The sequence below is a fragment of the Semicossyphus pulcher genome, unplaced genomic scaffold (genome assembly GCF_022749685.1).
Source record: "Semicossyphus pulcher isolate SPU_LCO1_2020_fin unplaced genomic scaffold, fSemPul1.0.p SCAF_4, whole genome shotgun sequence".
Lineage (NCBI taxonomy): Eukaryota > Metazoa > Chordata > Actinopteri > Labriformes > Labridae > Semicossyphus > Semicossyphus pulcher.
This window is the reverse complement of record NW_027211715.1, coordinates 28,400,391-28,421,172: the sequence shown is the minus strand read 5'-3', so window position 1 is coordinate 28,421,172 and position 20,782 is coordinate 28,400,391. Positions and strand designations below refer to the sequence as shown.

General features: G+C 40.2%; 2 protein-coding genes and 1 non-coding gene across 4 annotated transcripts in view; 1 reads left to right on the top strand and 2 right to left on the bottom strand.

Annotated features, from left to right (window-relative positions):
• Positions 1–7,259, bottom strand: part of LOC138607842 (glypican-5-like) — a 67,553-nt gene extending 60,294 nt beyond the window's left edge. The window contains exons 1-2 of the mRNA XM_069680499.1: positions 7,082–7,259; positions 2,360–2,521 (exon numbers count right to left, since the gene is read on the bottom strand). Of these exons, the coding sequence (XP_069536600.1) occupies positions 2,360–2,521; positions 7,082–7,259 (340 nt within the window). The remainder of the gene's footprint in view (positions 1–2,359; positions 2,522–7,081) is intronic.
• A 1,722-nt stretch (positions 7,260–8,981) lies between these two features.
• trnam-cau (transfer RNA methionine (anticodon CAU)) lies at positions 8,982–9,054 on the bottom strand. The gene has a single exon. It is a non-coding gene; the product is annotated as a tRNA-Met (tRNA).
• Positions 9,055–10,190: 1,136 nt separating this feature from the next.
• Positions 10,191–16,959, top strand: nasp (nuclear autoantigenic sperm protein (histone-binding)). 2 transcript variants are annotated; one of them, XM_069679809.1, is made up of 15 exons: positions 10,191–10,363; positions 10,712–10,759; positions 10,845–10,958; positions 11,743–11,823; positions 12,118–12,224; positions 12,628–12,984; positions 13,220–13,275; positions 13,347–13,417; positions 13,591–13,664; positions 13,892–14,080; positions 14,250–14,422; positions 15,160–15,240; positions 15,343–15,417; positions 15,927–16,058; positions 16,754–16,959. In XM_069679809.1, exons 1-15 carry the CDS (start codon positions 10,326–10,328, stop codon positions 16,790–16,792), a joined length of 1,635 nt encoding a protein of 544 aa, XP_069535910.1. In that variant the 5' UTR covers positions 10,191–10,325; the 3' UTR covers positions 16,793–16,959. The 2 variants fall into 2 exon arrangements, with proteins under 2 accessions (XP_069535910.1, XP_069535909.1); XM_069679808.1 differs by lacking the exon at positions 12,628–12,984.
• The last annotated feature ends 3,823 nt before the right edge of the window (positions 16,960–20,782 follow it).

The window sequence follows — 20,782 nt, the reverse complement described above, 5'->3', positions numbered from 1 at the left end:
CTTGTCTCCTCTTCCTTGCAGCAGTTTTGGCCTTGCTCTGCCTGTCTTTGTTTATGGGTGTTTTGCATTAATTTTACCCATGGATGAGCCAGCCGTCCACTGGGCATAAATAGCAGCTGAAACTGAGCCTGAGTGCATTCAGATGGAGCCGAGGAGGAGGAGAGACTGGGAGATAGAGAGACAGAAGAAAGGAAAGAGAGAGGTACATGTTTGCCATGTCTGTCTGCTGGGTTTCATCAGCTCTACCCCTCTCATAATCTCTGCACACATTCATGCACACAAACTCACACAGACACACACACCAGCTCTTTCTGTCACACACACACATGCTCGCACAGACTGGTGAATAGCGTTGAGAGACAAGTGGACAAGCAGAGTATTCTTCCTCCTATTCAGAGCAGGCCGTTAGAGACCGGCTGTTGCCCACAGCAACAACACTTTGCTGCGGATACGTACTGAATGTAAACATTCTCCGTCCTTCGCTCTCTCATTGGTCACGAACAAAACCTGATTATGGCAGCGACAGAGACAGACGGACAGAGAAAGAGAGCAGAGAGTTGTAACAAAGTTTTCCGCTGCTCCCTCTGAGAGTTTGCTCGCTCAAAGACTCAATCGGACATCAGTTGTTTGTTTGGCTAGCCACTGCGGCGCCTCACAAAATAAACTGGCCTCACACCACCACCCTGACACAAACTAGCTATTCCATGATGAACACACAAAGTGAGGATGACAGGAGGGCTACGGGCACTTGACAGAACTGTTTAGACACCAAAATCACCACTGCTATTAAAGTCACTTTGAATTACGTCCTTGAATCACCCGCACTGGTACTGTTAGCTATCATGAATACAAATGGCGAATTATTAATGCAGCCTAGCTAAAACAGAAACAAGAATTTGTTGTTTAAATCTGGAAACTAATGATTGTTTTTCAAATACTTTTCTTGTCATCTATAGACATTAAAATGTCTAAATATTTGAGTTGGCTGTATTGGAAATGCCTCCGACACAGCCTAAAATGCAGTAGCGACTATCAGCGCAGTATGCTAATACCCTTATCCTGTACTAATATTTCTCAGACCAACAAAAATGTAACATGTTTTTCTTCTCCAAAATAGCATCCTACTCAGCATTAATATGCTATAGTTGCCACAGTAAGCTATTGTTTTAGAGCTGTAAAGGAGAACTGATTTCAGGTTAAGTATTATATGACGTTAGCAAGCAACAATAGTACAGTGCTAGCAAAGAATGTAACATCAGGCAAAGCTAGCTAAATGTTAGCAATCAATGTTTTCCAATCATTCATTTCAAGGCTGTATTATTTTTTAATTTAAAATTAAGATCATTCAAACTGGTAAAATATACAAATTAAAGCCTTTCATGTAAATCTGGGTTTTTCTGACACTCTTCAGCAGACACAGGATGGCAGTCTAGGCCATGAGTCAAACTGTCGCTAATGTTAGCTTAGCCTGTTCTTTGATGCTTAGCTTGTTTGTAGGTTAGTATTCCTTCAGTTTACGGAGTCTGGCAAAATAAAAATTAAGAGAGGTAAGGAAGAACTGATTTCAATTATCATATGAAGTTAGCAAACCACAACAGTGCTGTGCTAGCGAAGAGTGTAATATCAGTCAAAGATAGCAATAGGTCAGGATTCAGTGTTTTCCAGTCAGTAATTTCAAGGCTGTATTATCTGTAATTTCAAGATAAATAATCAATACAGGAAAAAATACACAAAATAAAGCCTTTCATGTTAAAAATCAGGGTATATCTGACACTCTTCGGCAGAAACAGGACGGCGGGGAGACCATGTGTCGAGCTAAGGATAGCTTAGCTTGTTCTTAGGTGCACAGATTGTTTATAGGTTAGGATTCCTTCAGTTTACTGAGTCAGGCAAAATAATACAGAAGACTGATAATATGTGTATTTCTTTTGTAGCAATGGTATTTGAGGGGTACTCCGTATGGGCCAATATTCAAGTCTAAAGGTATCGGAATCCATATTGCGAAGAAAAAATGAGGTTGGCTTATCGGAACAAAAATAATGAAAAGGTTCCGTTGTTATTTCCTAGAGCCCACTTTGTCCTAATATCACCTATTTTGTTTAAGTAATGCCCAAAAGGCCAAAACACTTGATTAAAAACATTTAACAAGTGGGAAAAGTGGCATATTGTAAGGCTGTCTCCATCCATCCTCATCACACAACAGACGATCTTTATAGACGATTTGTTGAGCAAAACATTCCCTCAATTATCCAATGTGTTTTTCTCTTCAATAATGCATGACATGAATAAATGCACATGTTGTATTCTCCAGTCTACACCCCTTCCTTCCTCTGTAACTCTCTTCATTTCTCCCTCTCACCTTGGTAGGCCTTGGTGTGACCGGCGATCAGGTACTTGAGCTCAAAGCTGTAGGACCGCATCTTCTGCTGCGTCTCACTGCGAACGGCCGCCATGTAGCTGTCCTCCATCTTACTGGTGCAGCAGCTGGGCCCAGGGTGGACACACACTCGCAGGGAGTCATCTGAAACACAGAGGCAGAAGAAAAAGGCTTAGTCGTAGTCACTGAGAGGTTAAATCTCCCATGTGGGTGCAAGGAATTATTTCATAAAGTCAGCATAGGTTTCTATTAACCTTTTACTCTGACCCTGGTTGGAATTTTTGCGGCGTAGACACCAAGTTTCTCATGAATAATAGAAACAATATCTGATTAATGTTTAATATTTTCTAGAACAAACTCAGAATTAATACAACCAATACACTCTTGGGCTGCTTAAAAGACACTCAGAGCTATAGATCTATGACAAATTATCTTTTTGTACTAATCAAATTACCAGAAACAATCCACTGTTTTAATTAGTTAAAAGAACAAAGAGGGTAGGATTGAGTGGCACCTTGCTGTGAAGGCTTCTGTAGAAGCTGTAGACTGTATTAATAATGGAAATAGCCACTGTGGTGTCACCCTTTAGTTTCTCTTCTGCTTTTTGAATCCTGAAGTTCTTCACTTTGCCATGTTTGTATTCTAGAACAAGAAGTGACCATATTTAGACCAGAGGGTAGCGCTTGAGATGAGCAATTATGCCAACCTATCAAAGCTAATGAGTCGCTGCCCATGGCTTATTTATTGGCTGGTATATGACCTTGTTAACCACTGTGTTTCCCCCAGAACGAGAGTCAATTTGTGTGTAGGTAGCTGACTGGAGTTGGTTATAAATCAGGCAAAAGAAGCTTAGAGAGCTTGTAGAACGTAGCTCATGAGTAATAAGTAAAGGGCACTAAGTAACCCTAATCCTTAAAACAACCTCATCACTACAGCCCACTGTCATCTCCACAAGATAGGGCAACAACAATCCTGACTCTGAAACACTGGCCGCCCCGCAGAAATCAATGACTGAGCAACACCAAACAAGCTAACATGCTAGGTACAAGCCACCAGTACCTGCTTATCGGTGCTAACATACAAGTAACCATTCAAAGAATGGTTGGGCTGGGCTGCCTGTTAGTACAATTACCCATAAAGAAGGACACGTTATTTGTCTGATATTGGTTGAAGAAATCCCCAAAAGGCAAAAACAACACAAACACAGCTGAGTGGCTTAGGACCATGACACCTATTAGACAGCTAGCGGCACCCACCTGTCATTCAAAGCGAGCAAGCCCCTAATTATATAACTATAAGCATTAATATAATTTAAACATGTGAATTATATCAAACTACACCGAACGCTACAGGATCAAAACAGTTATACCCTAACCCTCATACCAGGCTGTAAACATGTTACATTCTGTTGGAAAGTTGGGCACTTTAATATGGGACCTAATGGGGATTGACTCGCTTTTAGAGCCAGCCTCAAGTGGCCACTAAAGGAACTGCAGTTTTTGCAGCTTGGGTGCGACATGGCTTGTGGAAGAGACCTGTTCCACCTGCAAATTTCAAGGAGTTACTCTCAGGTAACCATTCATATTTTCAGGTGTCCATTAAAAACAAAGTGAATTTTATATTCTTTTCTGACCAATACGTTTCCCTAACACTACAAAGTGTCTCTTTGAGGATATTGATCCATTTAGGGACCAGTAATCTAAGAGCATTTACGACTTAAAGACTTCACAACAATAATTCTACACTGAGCCTGTCTGGACCTGATATGACGACATGCACAGTGGGGGACACGTCACCACTCACATCAAACTGTGTGTGTCTGTGTGTGTGAGTGTGTGTGTGTGTGTGTGTGTGTGACTACTTTGACTTTGGTAGACTGCTGTAAGCCAAGTTGGCAAGCGGCTGACAGAGATGAAGGGAGAGAGAGACAGATGAGAGAAATGGACCGTTCATTTATGTCTGAACCTCACACACACACACACACACACACACACACACACACACAAGCACCTGTTTGACCTGTGTCAAACTTTCAGCTAGTCATATTAGCGCTGGCTGTCCATGCAATACATGACTGAGATAGCTTCTATTTATTGGTAATGCAGCACTGCATTCCTCATGCGCAAGAAGAACTGCAGGCTGGTATGGAGGACGAAACATGCCAAAATTGTGAATACATAAATAGAATAATAAATAAACTTTTAGATAAAGAAATGAATAAATGTACATATAAATAAATATAATTTTCCAAAATTATATAACTAAATGTACTTATTTTAATTTTGGTTTTCTCTGTTTACACAGAGATAGTTCCTGTCATCATGTGGTTCTGTCACATTATAATAGGTCGTCTTACGTTATATTAGGGGAGATTGTAGTCCTTGTCTCTGTTACACTAAATGCATGTTGTGTTATATTTTTGTCAATGGACGGTAATGAAACCTAAAAATCAACTTTTATTCAGAAAATAATCTTTCAAGATTTGTATTTGTCACATGCTCATACAGATGGGCAGTGAAATGCAAAAACTGTAACGGCCATGCAAAAAGAATAAAAATAGAAGCAACATATAAAGACATAACTATAGTAAGAATATATAAACAGAAATAAAAATTAAAGTGTGCATGTCAAAGTGCATTGTGCAGTGGGTTTCTGGGTAGTAAACAGAGCTGCACAATTAATTGAAATATTATCAAAATGTAAAAGTGCAATATTCAAATGTGGATGCTGAAATTTTTGGCAAAAATTATGGCAATATGATTTTATTTTTTCCATATCCTGCAGCCATAGTTCTTTTTTCAAAATAAACACTTTGAATTTTTTAGCTTGAATATTGGATGTAAAACCAATAAGATGTCATTTCATTAGGATTAATGATTAAAATGAAAATTGAACACACCATCTATTGTTTTAAATCAGCTCTGAACCCTGCAGGCTGATGCTGACATAGAGTCTGCTGGTATTATGGTGAAATGTATCTTAAAAACATATTGTTAAAGCCTTCTGATCAATGTCAAAATGTCTTATCTCTAAAGTTAATCCAACCATGACCACACCGGATCCACAGACTCTGTTGTCAAAGATTCTGCTGTGGTTACCTTCTATAATTAGCAGACCTCTCAGCTTTAAAATGCAAAGGTCACCACTGTATATTGTTAACTAGCTGTTAAAAATCACAAGCTCATAGCACACTATCAGTTCCTGAAGCTACAGTACAGCAATGTTGTACTTATACTTGTGCCTCACGTCTCGTTTGCTGATATAAGCTACTGCAAACTAATCGACCACAGGGAAACGATTCAAGTGATGCATATAAAGCAGAGATATTTAACTCTGTTGCAGCTGTATGAGCGTTATCTCCTGATGTCTGACACAGATTCACGTGTCTGCTCATTATAGCTACGCGATTAGCATCTGATTCAAATGCATCTTTATGTATGATTATAACGAGGATACACTTCATGTTGCATCAAGTAGGAAAAAGCTTGTTAACTCGAGATCTGTATCATCCGCCACTTGTCAGGAGAAACACTCAGTGACTCCAATTAAAGCCTTTTTTTGGTGCAGTAACATTAAACATTATGACGTCTTTGCTCACTCACTGCAGGATGCTATATTGTGCAAAGAGACTCTCATGAGCCAGGCAACATCTCACACAGAAAACCACATCTTTAACACCCCCCACTTTTAGCCAAGTATGCTTTCAAGGGCTCTATAGAAGAGTCGCGGACTATTTAGGTTCGTTTTCTACAGAAATAGCTTCCCACTCTCTGCTGCACAGATAATCCCTCCTGTTTGCCCCTGAATTTCTAATGCTCTGGATTTAAACTGTGCGGGCTAAAGTCACAGAAATGTTTTAAGTATTAAATATCTCATGGTAGGAGAGGTATTAAGCTGAAGTTGGAGTTTGTTCACTTTCATTTCTGTCTTTTAGGAGGAGAGGATATGGAAAATATAGAGATTATTTCATTTTATTTCAGCACATGAAGGTTCAAAGCTCATCGACTATGATCAAAAGCAAGTTAATTAATATTATTTATCTATAGAAATCATATGATACTATATTGTACTGTGGTTGGTAGGTATTCCATATTTTCAAAGGTGATGGAAGTGTTTAAATCCTTTATGTACATAAATAATACTTCTTAAGTTGTTCAATAAATATAGGCAAATAGTTCTCAAAGTATCAAAAGTTCAAGTATTCCATAAGCAGAATGTCTATCGTGTTATGTTATGATATATTATCGCAATAGATATTCTTTTAATATAATTTATATAAAAATATATAGATATTATTATTAATGATATGGATTATTAATAGACAAAAAAACATTTTGCATGATTTGGAGCTGGTCTGGTTGGAGTTAATTAATTTAACTTCTTTATATAGAGCCTACTGTTTAGTAATTAGTCTTTTAAAAACTGCATTGTAATTTATAAACTCATATGTTTTGTATTTAATATCTTAATCTGTAAAGTAACCTAAAACGTTAATAGTTGTCACATAGAATAGGGTAAAAGGTATATAACTTGCCTTTAAAATGAAGTGGAGTAGAAGTATAAATATAGCATTAAATACACACTCTAAGTAAAGTTGACTGCCTCAAATTAAACTGTAGTACAGTGTAATTCAGTACATTTAACCTCTGTGTATTTTCGGTCTCCTCCTGAGTCTGTATGATATTTCCACAGGGGCTGACTGACCTGTTCCCGGCCTGTCTGGCACCAGCTCCACCGGGCCTATTTGGCGCATCATGTAGGCTGTCTTCACCTCATGACAGCTGTCCACATCGGCTGATCTACAGCCAGAGTCCGGCAACAAAACAAAGTACAACAAAATCAGCCAAAACAAGTCCACGTTTTGTAAGGCTGCACGGAACATCGCAACATCTCAGTCAGGAGAAGGAGAGTCTGGGTGGTTAATGTGAATTCCTACAAATCCAAACGGTGCAGAGTGACTGAAAACTTCATGTGCAGCCTGCAGGAAGTGTGTGTGGCGCTCACTGTCAGGCTGCGCGCGCTCCTCTCTCTCTGCCTCTCTCGCTCACTTCAGCTCAGTTATCCTAATTGACATGTGCACTCACAATACTTTCAGGATACACTGAGAACGTGGGTCTACCACAGCAGCTATCGTAATGTGAACAATAACTTATTACAATTAAGAAACTGACAACACAAGAGGATTCATCGAAGGATGTCAATTTGTGCGGAATTTATGTTATGTATGTTTGTTTTGTTGTTGTTTTTATTTTTAATGTTATAGTTATCTGTTTAACTCGACGTTTGTATAAGCTGCTTCTTAAGATAAGGTCAAATGAACCTGCCTGGTTGATGTGAGAAAGGTGGTGAGAAGAGTAGACGATTTGAAAATGAAACACGGGCGCCACCTTGTGGTTATTTTGAGTCAAAGCAGGGCAATTTTGTTAACACTGGGTTAATCACAGGTAATTACTGTTTTCCCCTATTTTATACACACACACACTAAATGGAACTATGCACACATTTCTGAAAACTTCATGTATCAACAACATGACTCCAGATTGCTTAAATCAAATGTCACTCAAATATCATAGCTCACTTTCTTCACCTAGAACACTGGCCTTCAAAATGCAACACCCTGATTCCCATTTAGTCTCACTCATGTTGCACATGTGCAAACTCAAATGTAAGAATCAATCATGAGTCAAGTTAAGTCAAAGGTTATGTCAAGTCAAGTCAAGTCCCAGGCTTTGTCAAGTTAAGTCAAGTCACAGGTTATGTCAAGTCACAGGCTATGTCGAGTCAAGTCAAGTCAAGTCACAGGTTCTGCCAAGTCAAGTCAAGTCACAGGTTATGCCAAGTCAAATCAAGTCAAGTCACAGGCTATGTCGAGTCAAGTCAAGTCAAGTCACAGGTTCTGCCAAGTCAAGTCAAGTCACAGGTTATGCCAAGTCAAATCAAGTCAAGTCACAGGCTATGTCGAGTCAAGTCAAGTCACAGGCTATGTCGAGTCAAGTCAAGTCAAGTCACAGGTTATGCCATGCCATGCCAAGTCGAGTCAAGTCAAGTCAAGTCACAGGTTATGTCAAGTCAATTCGAGTCGAGTCCTTAGTTAAGGCAAGTCAAGTAACTTTTTTTTCACCCAAGATCCAGCACTCTTACCTGTAGTATCCGGTGAAGATGTAAGATCTCATAAAATATGTTATATGTTATAAATTACGGCACAAAGCTTTATACAAATACATATGAAAGGTTTAAAGTAAGCAAATCAACCTACATTAACTTGCATTAAGTGTCAGTAGTTTACCCTTTTCTGTTTTTTAATAATTTATCCTTTAGATCTTTTTTTTAACGTTACTTTAAATAATAGCCTTTAAACTAATTAGGCGTTTCAAACATTTGGTTAAAAAAAGGTTTGAAAAAGGTTATTCCTCTTAAAACAGTAATACTCTGGGACGGAAAGGACATTTACCCAGTGTGAGGCTCGAACTCGCGGCTATGAGATTCCCAAGTCGATCCCCACTCTATGCCTCTGAATGATGCAGTGACAGCCATTCACATTTCGCCAAGGTGCTCGGCCAATCAGCGGGTCGACACTAAACTGTCAGGGTGTTAGAAAAACGCATGCCCCGTGTGAGGCTCGAACTCACGACCTTCAGATTATGAGACTGACGCGCTGCCTACTGCGCCAACGAGGCCTAGGATTGCGTACATCCGGCCATTTATTTTTATTTCCGAATTATAAAAAGGAACTAAAATAGAAACAGTGATAACATTCGACAAATTGTTTGTAAAATCCATAAACGCTCTAAGAAGGCAAATGATGAATGGGATGAACACAACGCACGGATATGGTAGCATTATGGCATGTTTTTGCTCTGGCTAGTCAAGAGCTTTCACCTCTGCTGGCTTCCGTTTTCAGGATTCAAAGAGAAATTCGCTTTTTCTCATTTTATATTCTTTCCCCAAAAATGCATTTCTCGTTCAGACCGGTGGTGGCGTGTCTGTGGTTTTAAAAAGCCAGCTAAATCAAATCACCCTGAACTCTGATCAGGGTAATAAGGTTAAAAATTAGCTTGACATATGCTCTATTCCTATTCTTGGAGATGTTTACTCGAGCTTCCACGTGGTATTTACAACATTGTAACAATGTTAAAGATTAAGGTAAAATAAGATAAGAAGACTTTATTGATCTCCAAGGAAACTATAGTGCCAAGTAGCTCCCAAAAAGAGCAACTCAAATATCAGTGAAAATATAAAATATAAGGTGTATGGGTTAATGCAAAAGAGACAGAGCCTAAAAGAAAAACAATATTAGAATAGTTATTTACAGAAGTAGTCAGGAAGTAATGGTAATGGCAGTTAAACTGACAGTAGTATTGACAGGTATAATGAAGTAAAAACTTCTGGAGCACAAGATTATGAATTCTTAAGAAAAATATTATATTGCTCCTGAAACTGCACATGGTATTAATAAATTCGCGGAAGTATTGCACATGATTATGTACTCTATACATATCAACATGAATATAAATATAAATATGGCCAGAATAGTATTATTGCACATAATGGACACAATATAGCCAGATATACAAAAGTATTATTGCACATGGTAATAAACATAATATATTACTAAGCATAGGCCTGTTAATGGAAGCTGAAATATACAGATAAAAGGCGACATGAATATATTTACTTTTTTTTTTTTTTACACCATTTTTGTTTCCTGTGATGCCTTGAATATAGAGTCATTGGTTTGTTCCCATGTGCTGTGAACGCATCATCACGCGTACTGCGGCCCCTTTAAGTACAATCTCCCGCGTTCCAAGTTAAGCGGAAATAGAAAGCCCTTTTCCCTCTATTTAAGCGCGCCAACAAAGACTGACAGGAGGGCTATCTTTACTTCATTCGCGGCACACCAACATTGTGTTGTCTCTCTCCCCACCGCCGTCCCTAACGTCCTGTAAAAATGCCAGAGGAAACGTCCACCGCGTCGAGCTCTGGGAGGTAAGACTCGTTTGTAGTTTCTCACTGTATGCTGTGGAAACACGCCTAGCTAGCCTTTAGCTAACGCAGGATAACAGGGCTAACGATTACGACCTTGCGTGATTACTAAGTTACTGCTTTAATGACATTTTCGTTTGACACACTTACAACCACTTAAGGTGATTATGAATGTGACTGTACCTGATGGAGGCTCTGCTAACGTTACACACATCACTATCACCCCCAACTGGCAGGCTAGTTGGCTAACAACCATACAATGCTAACAACAATAAGGCTGCGGTTTTACTTTAAAATGAGGTCAGGTGGCTCGTGTTGGCATTGGCTAAACCTTAGTTTGAACTCTTGCAGTGTGGAGGAGAAGCCGTGCTCCTCATCATCCGCAGCTGCTGCAGACAGGTGAGTACACGCGCATAACACTCCAGCATCTGCTCATTATTAACCAGCACTGACCTAATAAGCAGGGTTTTTTTCTCCTCTGCAGCTCTGTTGACGCCATGGAGGAGGCAAAGAAACTGATCGGCACAGGGAACAGGCATCTAGTGATGGGAGATGTTGTTTCTGCTGTCAGTGTCTTTCAGGACGCCTGCAGCATGCTGTGAGTGTCGGTGGGAAAAGCACTGGTTAGACAAGGAAAATCCTTAACGGTTATTGGTGATGTTGTTTTGATAAATATAGTTAACTGAATTTGGTTATTAAGTCTTGCTCTGTTGTATGAGTCTGGGTACGTTTGTGTGTGAGACAGTGAAAGTTTATTTAAAGCTCCTGTTTTTCAGTGGTTATGAAACAGACTGAAATTAATTCTAATTACTCTATATGACCTACAAAAGCAAACCAGACCATCAGGAAGACTGTTTTTTTTTTTCTATGTAGGTATTCTTAATGTGTGATGTCGCTGGCGGGGGGTACTTAAACATGTACAAGACAAAATCCGCTAAGAGATACGGCTTTGTCCACAGGGGGCGCCAAAATCATCACAAACTGAAAGTTCCTCACAGGAGCTTTAAGTGGTGTTTTTTAACAAAAGGTCTCATCCTGCTTTCTTTAACAGTCATATGTATCACTCACTTTACATTTTTGCCCTGGAAACTGTAAACAGAGGCAGCGTGCAGTTGATTGCTTTGTCTGACACCTCCCCCCACCAGTGATTTCAGGCATTAAGAACTATATAGAAATAATCAGTCTTGTCAATGATGGTCTGGTTTGCCTGTGTAGGTCTTATAGAGTAATCTGAATTATTTTAAGTCTGTTTCATAACTGGAAAAAATCCTCACAGGGGCTTTAAGCATGTAAAGCACATTGAACTTAGACTCTCACCTCTGCTTGTAACTGTACTCATCATAAACTTTATCTACTTTATACTTATGATCTCTGTCTGCTAGAGCTGCAAAGTACGGTGACACCGCAGATGAGTGTGGTGAGGCCTTCTTCCTCTGTGGGAAGTCCCTACTGGAGCTTGCAAGGTCGGTAAACATCTTGTAATCTTCACTTGATATTTGGTGCTATAACTGTAAAATAAGTTTACTTAGTTTGTGCCACTTCATTAAAACATTTTTTTGGTATGATAAGAGCCCAGACTTCAGTGTAAAGTTTAGTTTTTTTACTTCACAAAGGCAAACAGGATTTAATGCTAAACACTTAAACCCTTAAATTGAGTTCAGAGTGATAAACTTTTAATTTTATTCTTTTTCCACTGTTGGCTGTACCTGTTTTTACTTTCTGTAGCCCAATGGACTTGATTTTGTGTTTTTTGATAGGATGGAAAACAGCGTCCTTGGCAATGCCCTGGAGGGAGTCCCAGAAGAATCAGAGGAAGAGGAGCAGCCTGACAGCTCTAACATTGAGAGTGCGAACAATCTTGATGGTCAGTATGAAGTGTTTTTTCTGTTGCAAAGGGCTGCCTTATTTTTAGTATAGTAATATAAAGTTGTTTGATTGTTTTGACTCCCCACAGGAAATGTATGTACTATTGTATTATCTTGATGGCATTTGTTTATCGGCTGACATGTTTTAAAAGTAACGTCAAGTATGTGGTGCATCAGAAAGATGATCACCAAGAGCAAATTGTGGTTAATGTCATCCAATCACAATAGTTCAGATACAAGGAGGCTTAGTTAAACCTCCTACATTTAATACTTTGATTAACAAAGAATTTGAATGCAAAATCTTTGACAAAATACGCTTTCTGATATTTGAACGTCATGACCCTGGTATTTTGAAAAGCTTGTATGTTCTGAGAACTTTTTTCACATGCCACTCTGGTGCAGAAAAAACTAGAGATGAGCTACGAAAGCAGGTGTACGATGCGATGGCAGAAGAGGTAAAGACTGAGGCAGTTAAAGCAAAGCTGGAGTCTGACGATGGAAAAATCACCACCAAGGTGAAAAAAGAAAATGGTGTTGCGAAGTCTCCAGTCAAACACGACCTGAATGGATCAGAGGAACCATCACGTTCACCTCACAAGAGTTCAGACAAGGAGGCTAAAGTGAATGGAGTTGAGAAGAGCCCAGTTGCTTCTGTGAATGGAGTCGGGGAACATAATGGCAACGAGAAGGAGGCAAAGCCAGAGGACGGAAAAGACAAGGAATCCGAGGCTGAGCAGGATGGGGAGGAACCAGAGGGCAGTAGATGTTTGGATACAGAGCACTTCTTTTGTGTGGAAGGGGGGAGCACAAACTCGTTGTTTTTCTTATTAAACAGGCCACATTAACAGGTGTTACAAAAGGTGAAGGGAACCCACTGCTTGAAGAGTTTACCGCATTTGGCTATGATTTTCCTGTACACAGTTGCCTTCATTTTATCATTGCGTCACACCCTAGAAAAATCACTTATGAAACCATACTCCTGTTTCGTGAACAGATGACGATGACGACGACGATGACGAGGAGGATGGAGAGGCAAATGGACAAGATAAAGTAAGTTCCCATACACAAGTGTCTTTGACAGAATTGATATTGAAAGTTGACGAGTGTCTTCACCTTGTCAGGAAGAGGATGAAGTTGGGAATTTGCAGTTGGCGTGGGAGATGCTCGAGGTGGCTAAAGTAATCTACAAAAGGTAAGGGCAACACTGCAAAATAAAGTACACTAACACTTAAGGATCATAACATTTGAACTAAAGGACACTTCTGGTCCTCCCAAACAAATCCAGACTTTATCTTGTTAAATGCCTACTTGAAGGCTGTGCGACAATGTGATCAAGACATTACAGTTAAATCTTCTTTCTCACAGAAAGGAAAGCAAAGACGACCAGCTGATGGCAGCACAGACTTATCTGAAACTTGGAGAAGTCAGTGCTGAATCAGGTATGTGTCACACAGCAGACTGAGTTTCTAGGATGGGTCACTTTCACCTGTTGTCCCGGCTCTCCCCCATGTTTGAATGTTAAGTGTTGAAAATGTACGTCAGTATATCATAACATATTTGAATCGATTTCATTTCACAATAAAGTAGCATTTCCTTCCACTAAAATAGAGCAAAGCCAAATGTGATACTTTTGTCCAAATTCTGAATCGCGTGTTCCCTCCCTCAGGTAACTATCCACAGGCACTAGAAGACTTCCAGGAGTGTCTCACCCTGCAGCTGAAGCACTTGCCTACCCACAGTCGTCTGCTGGCTGAGACCCACTACCACGTCGCCACCACACTGTGCTACATGGATCAGTACAGCCAGGCCATCCAGCACTACAACAGCTCCATCAAAGTCATCGAGACCCGTCTGGGTAAGCGTGCACACGGCAACATTTCTCTAACTGCTTTTCTTCAAAGAGACAATTAAGTGGAGCGCTGTCTCACCTTTTTTAAAACAGCGCTCCAGTCAAACAGCAAAACATGATAGCTGAGGGAATTTACTAATCCTGTGTCTTATAATGTGTTACTGTCTGTTTAAAGCAATGTTGCAGGAGGTGATAGCTGCAGCAGAGGGAGCAGATGGTGCAGCAGAAGAGAAGAACGAGATGGAGGAGCTGAAGCAGCTTCTGCCTGACATCAGGGAAAAGGTCGAGGATGCCAAAGAGAGCCAGAGAACCGGCAGTGCTGCCTCCCAGGCCATCCAGCAGACACTAGTGGGTACACAGGACAACAAGGAACAACATACAATGTGTTACAGGGCTATTTTGCCGATTTTCAACCTCAGTCCTATCATGCTATTATGAGCTGATGCCATTATGGTAGGAAAAAAAATGCAATTTGGTTCTGTGCCTTTGGAGGACGCTATCACTTCTCCAATGGGCCCTGGAAAACCTCCGTCAGACTATGTAAAACGCGTCCTCTGGTGGGGGCCGGGGAGCTCACTAAACTACACTTCCTCAATCTAGGCTGGCCTCCGATGTCATGTCTCGTTCAAAATCATCAGATTTGAAATATAGACTGCAGACCCGAAGATTTTTTAACACTATCTACCGGTATATTCTCATCGTATTTCGGATTCTGTACCGCTCTGAGCCATTGCCTGCAGCAAACGATGTCCTTGACTGGTGAACGGTAGTTTCACTCCAGCGTCTCTTGCTGGGCTGTTTGTTTCAGAGGTAGGGGCGCAATGCATGCTGGGTGTTGTCGGAATATAGAATGGGCAAAACCCACTTTCTCCACAACTTTCTCCACAGCTATGGCGCCAATTTCAAATATTATTGCTTCTATTGATTACAGAGAACACCAGCTTTGACTGACAGAGGCTTTTTCCAGGGGCGAAAAGGAGGACATTTTTGTACATCTTGGCTTGTTGATGAAGATAACTGTCTAAAATTCTATCTTGTGGTTTTTGTTTTTTTAGTATAATATATAACTGACAATCTTCTTGCAGGGCGGGGCTTCAACTTCATCAGCATTCATGTGTGAAAACGGGGGCGCCTCATCATCTTCAGCGTTTGCAAAACCCAGCCAGGTAAGGACACTGAGTGCATCTTACAACTCCTGAAGTGCCCTCCCTGCTTACAAAGCTTACAATCACCACAAAGCAAACAAGAAAAAACATTTTCCATTTCAGATCCCTGTTAAATCATCTGACAGCGCCTCATCTTCCAAAGCAGCTTCGGACATCTCCCACCTCGTCAGGAAAAAGGTGAGACCCTCTTATGTTACTGCCAAAATAGTGATTCTACAGCTTTTCTAATTCAACTTGGAAAAAATGTTCATTTAATCAGCATCTTTGCAGCTGGACTCTATAATGTAGCTTTATTCATCTGTAATGACCTGGCCTTGTATCGCTCATTGATTGTGAAGGGTCTGTGTGCTTGCCTGCTATGGTTGTTGGGATGATGTGTCAATCTTGAGCTGGTGTGTTGTGGCTTTTGTGTGACCTCTGGTTGCCTTACTGTAGTTGTGGCATGCGGGTGTTGTGGTGCTGCCTGATGCTATAAATTAAGCTATGATACGAGCTGATTTGTGTGCATGAAACACAAAATGATGACCTTGACGTAAGTAATTAGTGGCGGATATGGTTTCAGTTCCCCTTTTTTAAATGTCAACCTTTCTTTTTAAAAGGTTGTTTGAATGCTTCAGTGCATGACTGTATTCATTGCAGTCTTCTCTTTCCCCTTCCCTTTGTCCTGGTTTTATGTTTCTGCACAGAGGAAACCAGAGGAGGAGAGCCCGGTAAAGGACACTGATGCTAAACAAGCAAAACAGGAAGCCACAGTTAATGGCAGCGGTGACTCTAGTGCCAGCAACGGCAATGGAGTCAAGGAGGGAAAATCACAGGAGGCGAGTCATAGGTTCATGTCATTATGTACCGTCTGAAGGACAGCGCTCTTAACATTGTGCTGTGTATAGATTACCCTGCGTACATTGAGGGGATGGTAGAGCATTACTGCCTACATACAGCTTCTGGTGGACTTCCAGTCTGTAGTTTGGATTCAGGTTGTTTCTCAGTAGCTGCAAATTATCTGAACAGCTGAAACATTGCAGTCTGCATGTATGGAGGAAATCCACCTCTTGCAGTCCAATCAAAACTGCATAAATGCATCAAAGAAAGTCGGGAGATAAATCCCGTTACGTTGTGCTTTTACTCACACAGGTGTGATGGCTTTTCACCTCTTGAACTGGCTGTACAGAAGCAAACAATGATGCTGTTCATTTACAAAGCAATTCCTTGATGTGCAGCTTCAGCTGTTACTGCAGTTGAAGTTTTTTGTCTGGTGAAAATATTCCAATTTGCTCAAATTGTGTATTTGCAGGCCTTGAAGAGGTAACATTTCCATATTAATCTCTTCAGTTTGCCAGTTCCTTTTTTGAACTGAAAGTGACTTCAAAGTTTTGAAACTGCAGCAGTGAGAGCACTTAATGAGGCAAACCAGCCATCTAAGTATATATCTGTTGAAAGGCAGACCACTGAATTCTCCAAGTTTTTGTAAGCCTTTCTTGCTGTTAATAAAGTACTTTTTCTTTGTCTACTTTAGCCTGCCAACCAGTCATCCTCCGTCAAGTCTTCAGCGTGACTCTTCCCGTCTCCTTCCTGATCTTTGGAAACCAGCACAGCATGCCTGTCCAGCCCCTCTCCACCTTGACAACACTTTTGTTTCTGTAAATAAGATCCATTTTCATAGGTTTGTCTGTCCAGTTTTGTATACTTGTAGTAAAAAGAATAAAAAATTTGCAGATGTAAGTTTGTATCAGACGTCTTTCAGTGAACTTAAACTGCACACAATTGTGACAAGAAAAAAAACTCATGAGATGCTAACACTGGATCTTGTTTTGGGAAGGTATGTTCCAAAATTATTAGGTGACCACGCTGTTGTAAACCTGACTTTCATTGGATATAAAAAGAACACTCACACTAAGGATAAAAGAATTAAGAAGTAAGAATTCAAAACAGGGTAATGTAATTCTTCACATTTTATCCTTTTCATATTTGCAAACTTCCTCCACAGTGGATTCACAGAAGTTGTAAACCATTTTAATTTTCACGGGTTGTATTAAGTCAATGTTTTTCTTTGGTCAGTTATATTTTTTGTAGACAATCTTTTGGTTTTGGACTGTTGGTTGCTAAGCCATTACAAAATGTCACAAGCTCAAACTTGACATTTTATAGCCCAAGCGACTGGTGTTACCACCTCAACAATTTAAAGTTTATTGATTTCTGTCAAAATGTAATGATCCGTTTTAACACAACCATCTGTGCTCTTCAATGTGCAGTTACACATTTAAGACTTGTCTTGCATAACTTTGCTTCGACTGTAAACATACACATAGTTTAGATGCAAGGAAAGAAAAGTACTCGCCTTCATTGGACTTCCACAAAGTTGGGAACATAATTCAGATATGATACCGTTACTGTAAAGATGTTTTCTGCGTGGCATTTTTGTCCTTCTCAACTCTGACTGACCTCTGTGGGTGGAGGTTCTTGCTGATCAGTTGAGGACAAAAGGGAGGACAGTTGATACATTTCTGTGGGCTGTGGAGCTGAGACTGGCAGAGCATTTTCATGAACTGTCGCTGAATATGAGGACACCTGTATCAAAACGCAAGGTAAACGGCACATCACCTTCAATGCAAGAAATCTCATGAAGTGATAAAATATGGTGTAAATTAATTTGTCCTTTATATGTAGTGGGTTTATGGTCTTCTGCATATACTTATATTTCGATGTTATTTGACATAAATTTGATACTCACTTTTTACATTTGTTTTCCTAAAGATGAACTAAAACATCAGCTGTATTGTCGAACATATTATTCATCAGAAGTTCATCAGAAAACTTGTTAATGGACATTACTGTTTATGAAGCAACGGTTGCTTACAGCTGTAGGTTAAGAAATATTTTAAGTGGGTCTTTATACCTGAGATACTGTGTTGAGCTGCGGCTTGTGCAGGGTCTCATAGGCAGACTGCACACTGGCACCCTCCAGTGGCCACTACGGAGTTGTTGGTAGAGAGAAAATATAAGTTTTAGACGCTGAACGGTATAGGAAAGCATTTTGCTAAAGGGCCTAATAGACATGGTTGTATTGTTCATATGAGCAAAAGTAGCAGACGGAATTTTTTTACTTTTAAACACTTTTATCTTAAAGTATTACAGCTCAGGTAAGTACTATTTGCACTCATGGCCTTTGCACACCCCTGGTTTCGGAGTAAGGAACATCAGCAGCATGATATTAAGCGGTTTTTAAAAAAAGATAAATTAAACATATTTGTTAAGGAACATGTAACCCAACAGGTACGGCACAGTTGCTAATGTAAACATTCCACCAAGTCCTAGCTAAAATGACCGTTAGCTAGCTTAAACTACGCTAGCGAGCAGACATTACTGTTAGCTAACACGACCGTTAGTTTCGAATTTAGGCCTTTCTTGTATATCTTACAAACCATAATGCAAACTTTTAAGAGGTTGTATGCTAGCATTAGCCGTTGACAGATGGTGGCTAATAAATGTCTAACCTTGTAAAAGGGCCCATCATATCTTAATTTTTTACTCTCTATTGGATTTTCAGTTAATAATTAATCAAGAAGGTGAAATTATAAGGTCTGACAGATTCCCTGTTTATTCAATTTGCAAACCTCAAACACAGAACTAAAACATTATAACTGTATTGAGCTCCCCACCCCAAGCTTTACGTCAGAGAAAAATGGCTGCCATTTGACTACTGTTAATTTTATACACAAGTATTCTGGAGGTTAAGTTTTATTCCTGGTTATATTGGTCAGACAGTTCCATTCACATTCAGCCACAGGCTTCCAGATTAAAAAGCTGTCTGTGAACATCTAGAGTGAGGGAGGGTGACTGCTGCATTATACAGGGGCAAAGGTTCAGGTACATTTTAAATGTTAACCATACCTGGGTACAGGCTCTGACAGGAGGGCATAGTTTCTACTGGAGATTTTGCTTCTGTTGTAAGGCTGGGCACTCCCGGGAGGCACTGGACAGCAGGAAGGCCACCTCCTGACCTTGATGGTAGAGAGCTGTTACAAGGTGCAGCGACATTGGAGAAACATTGACTCCCAAAACCAGGTCGTAGAAAACCATAAAACCAGCTCTGAAGCACCAGAGGAGGGTATTTACTTCTTTTAAACTCAAGAAAGGTAAGTGATCTAAATCATCAACAGGTTAGTAGATTTGATGTGATTTTCAGATTTTTATATGTTGATACAAACTATAAGTGTGTAGTTAAACTGGAATCAGATTCAGACATATGAAGCATCTTGCAAGACAATTAAGGATTCAGAAATGTCAATCATCATAGAATATGATTTAAGGCAACTATGTCCGCCATGTTCTTATGGATAGTTGTATAAATGAATTTGACTACAACTGCAAATTATCCACTAGCGAAAAAGGTGCACGAATGTGGGTCTCTGGTTTGAGTAGGAGTGCAGGAGGAGGAGGAGGAGGTGGTGGTGGGGGAGGCGGCTGTCTCAAGGGCCCAGGAACTTCTTTGCTTCTCTCCATGTCTGCCTGGAAGCTTGAAATCTGCAGGAGGTTTTCCCTCTGAATCAGCTCCAGCTCAGTCCTCACTACTGCTAGAGGATACAGACACCACCTAAACAGGTGGGCCTACAACTGATCTATGTATGTCAATGATATTGAAAGAATTCATATAGCACTTTTCAAAAGCATGCATGAAACTGAGCAAAATGAGCAGGTCTGTTTCTGTTCGATTGTACTTGCAATGCCTATGATGGCATTACAGTTGAGCTATGAGAGGCTTAGGGAGATCTATTATCTTGGCAGCAGTGTTGGTCACTGACACTTTCTTTGGTGGATTAACATTGAATGTCTTACATGCTTAAAATGGTAGTGTTTTGTTGTAGACTTGCATGGAATTTGGAGTGTACTGTTTAGTTATGCTTAATTTCTTACAGCCAACAACTCTTAAACACAATGAAAAAGAAGGTATTTCTTTTTTTTCCGATTGTGAGAACTCTCCAACCTTTATAGTGACAGTGATTCTCCCTGGATCCTGAGGGTCTCCACTTCCAGTGTCTGGTTCTCCTGCTCCTCAGCCTGCAGTTCCCAGTTCAGACCCCGCTGAGGAGGCTTCACTTCTGGACACAATAACAATGATTTGGCTCAGGTCAAAAGGTAATTCCCCCCATGTTTTAATGCCATACATCTGGAGTGTGTACAAAGAATTTTATCATGTAAAAATAAATATTGGACCACAATATAATAGCCATGGACATGGCAGAGGAAATCAGTTTTTTGAGTGGAAAAAGCAAGCTGAGTAAACTTAATAAAGGCTCCACTGAGCACAGCTGTGCTGACAGACAGTGCAGCGACATCTCTTGCTGGCTGCAGCTGGTTGGTTGTTCTCTAGACTTTGGGCTTCTGCCTGCAGGTTGATCATTTGTGCCACAATAGCTGGATGTGACCCACCTTACTGTATGTATGTCTGCCGCAGGGCTCTGTAACACAGAGACCTGATTTATCCTCATATAACCTGGCAGCTTGGTAGAAGTAATTTACATGTAAAGCTCCTGGTTTTCTTAGT

Bases quoted from the DNA above. Each gene is read 5' to 3' on its own strand.
- nasp (XM_069679809.1), top strand. From the start codon at position 10,326: ATGCCAGAGGAAACGTCCACCGCGTCGAGCTCTGGGAG. The intron at 14,081-14,249 runs GTAAGCGTGCAC...GTCTGTTTAAAG, and splicing joins AGTCATCGAGACCCGTCTGG to CAATGTTGCAGGAGGTGATA. The intron at 16,059-16,753 runs GCGAGTCATAGG...TGTCTACTTTAG, and splicing joins AGGAGGGAAAATCACAGGAG to CCTGCCAACCAGTCATCCTC.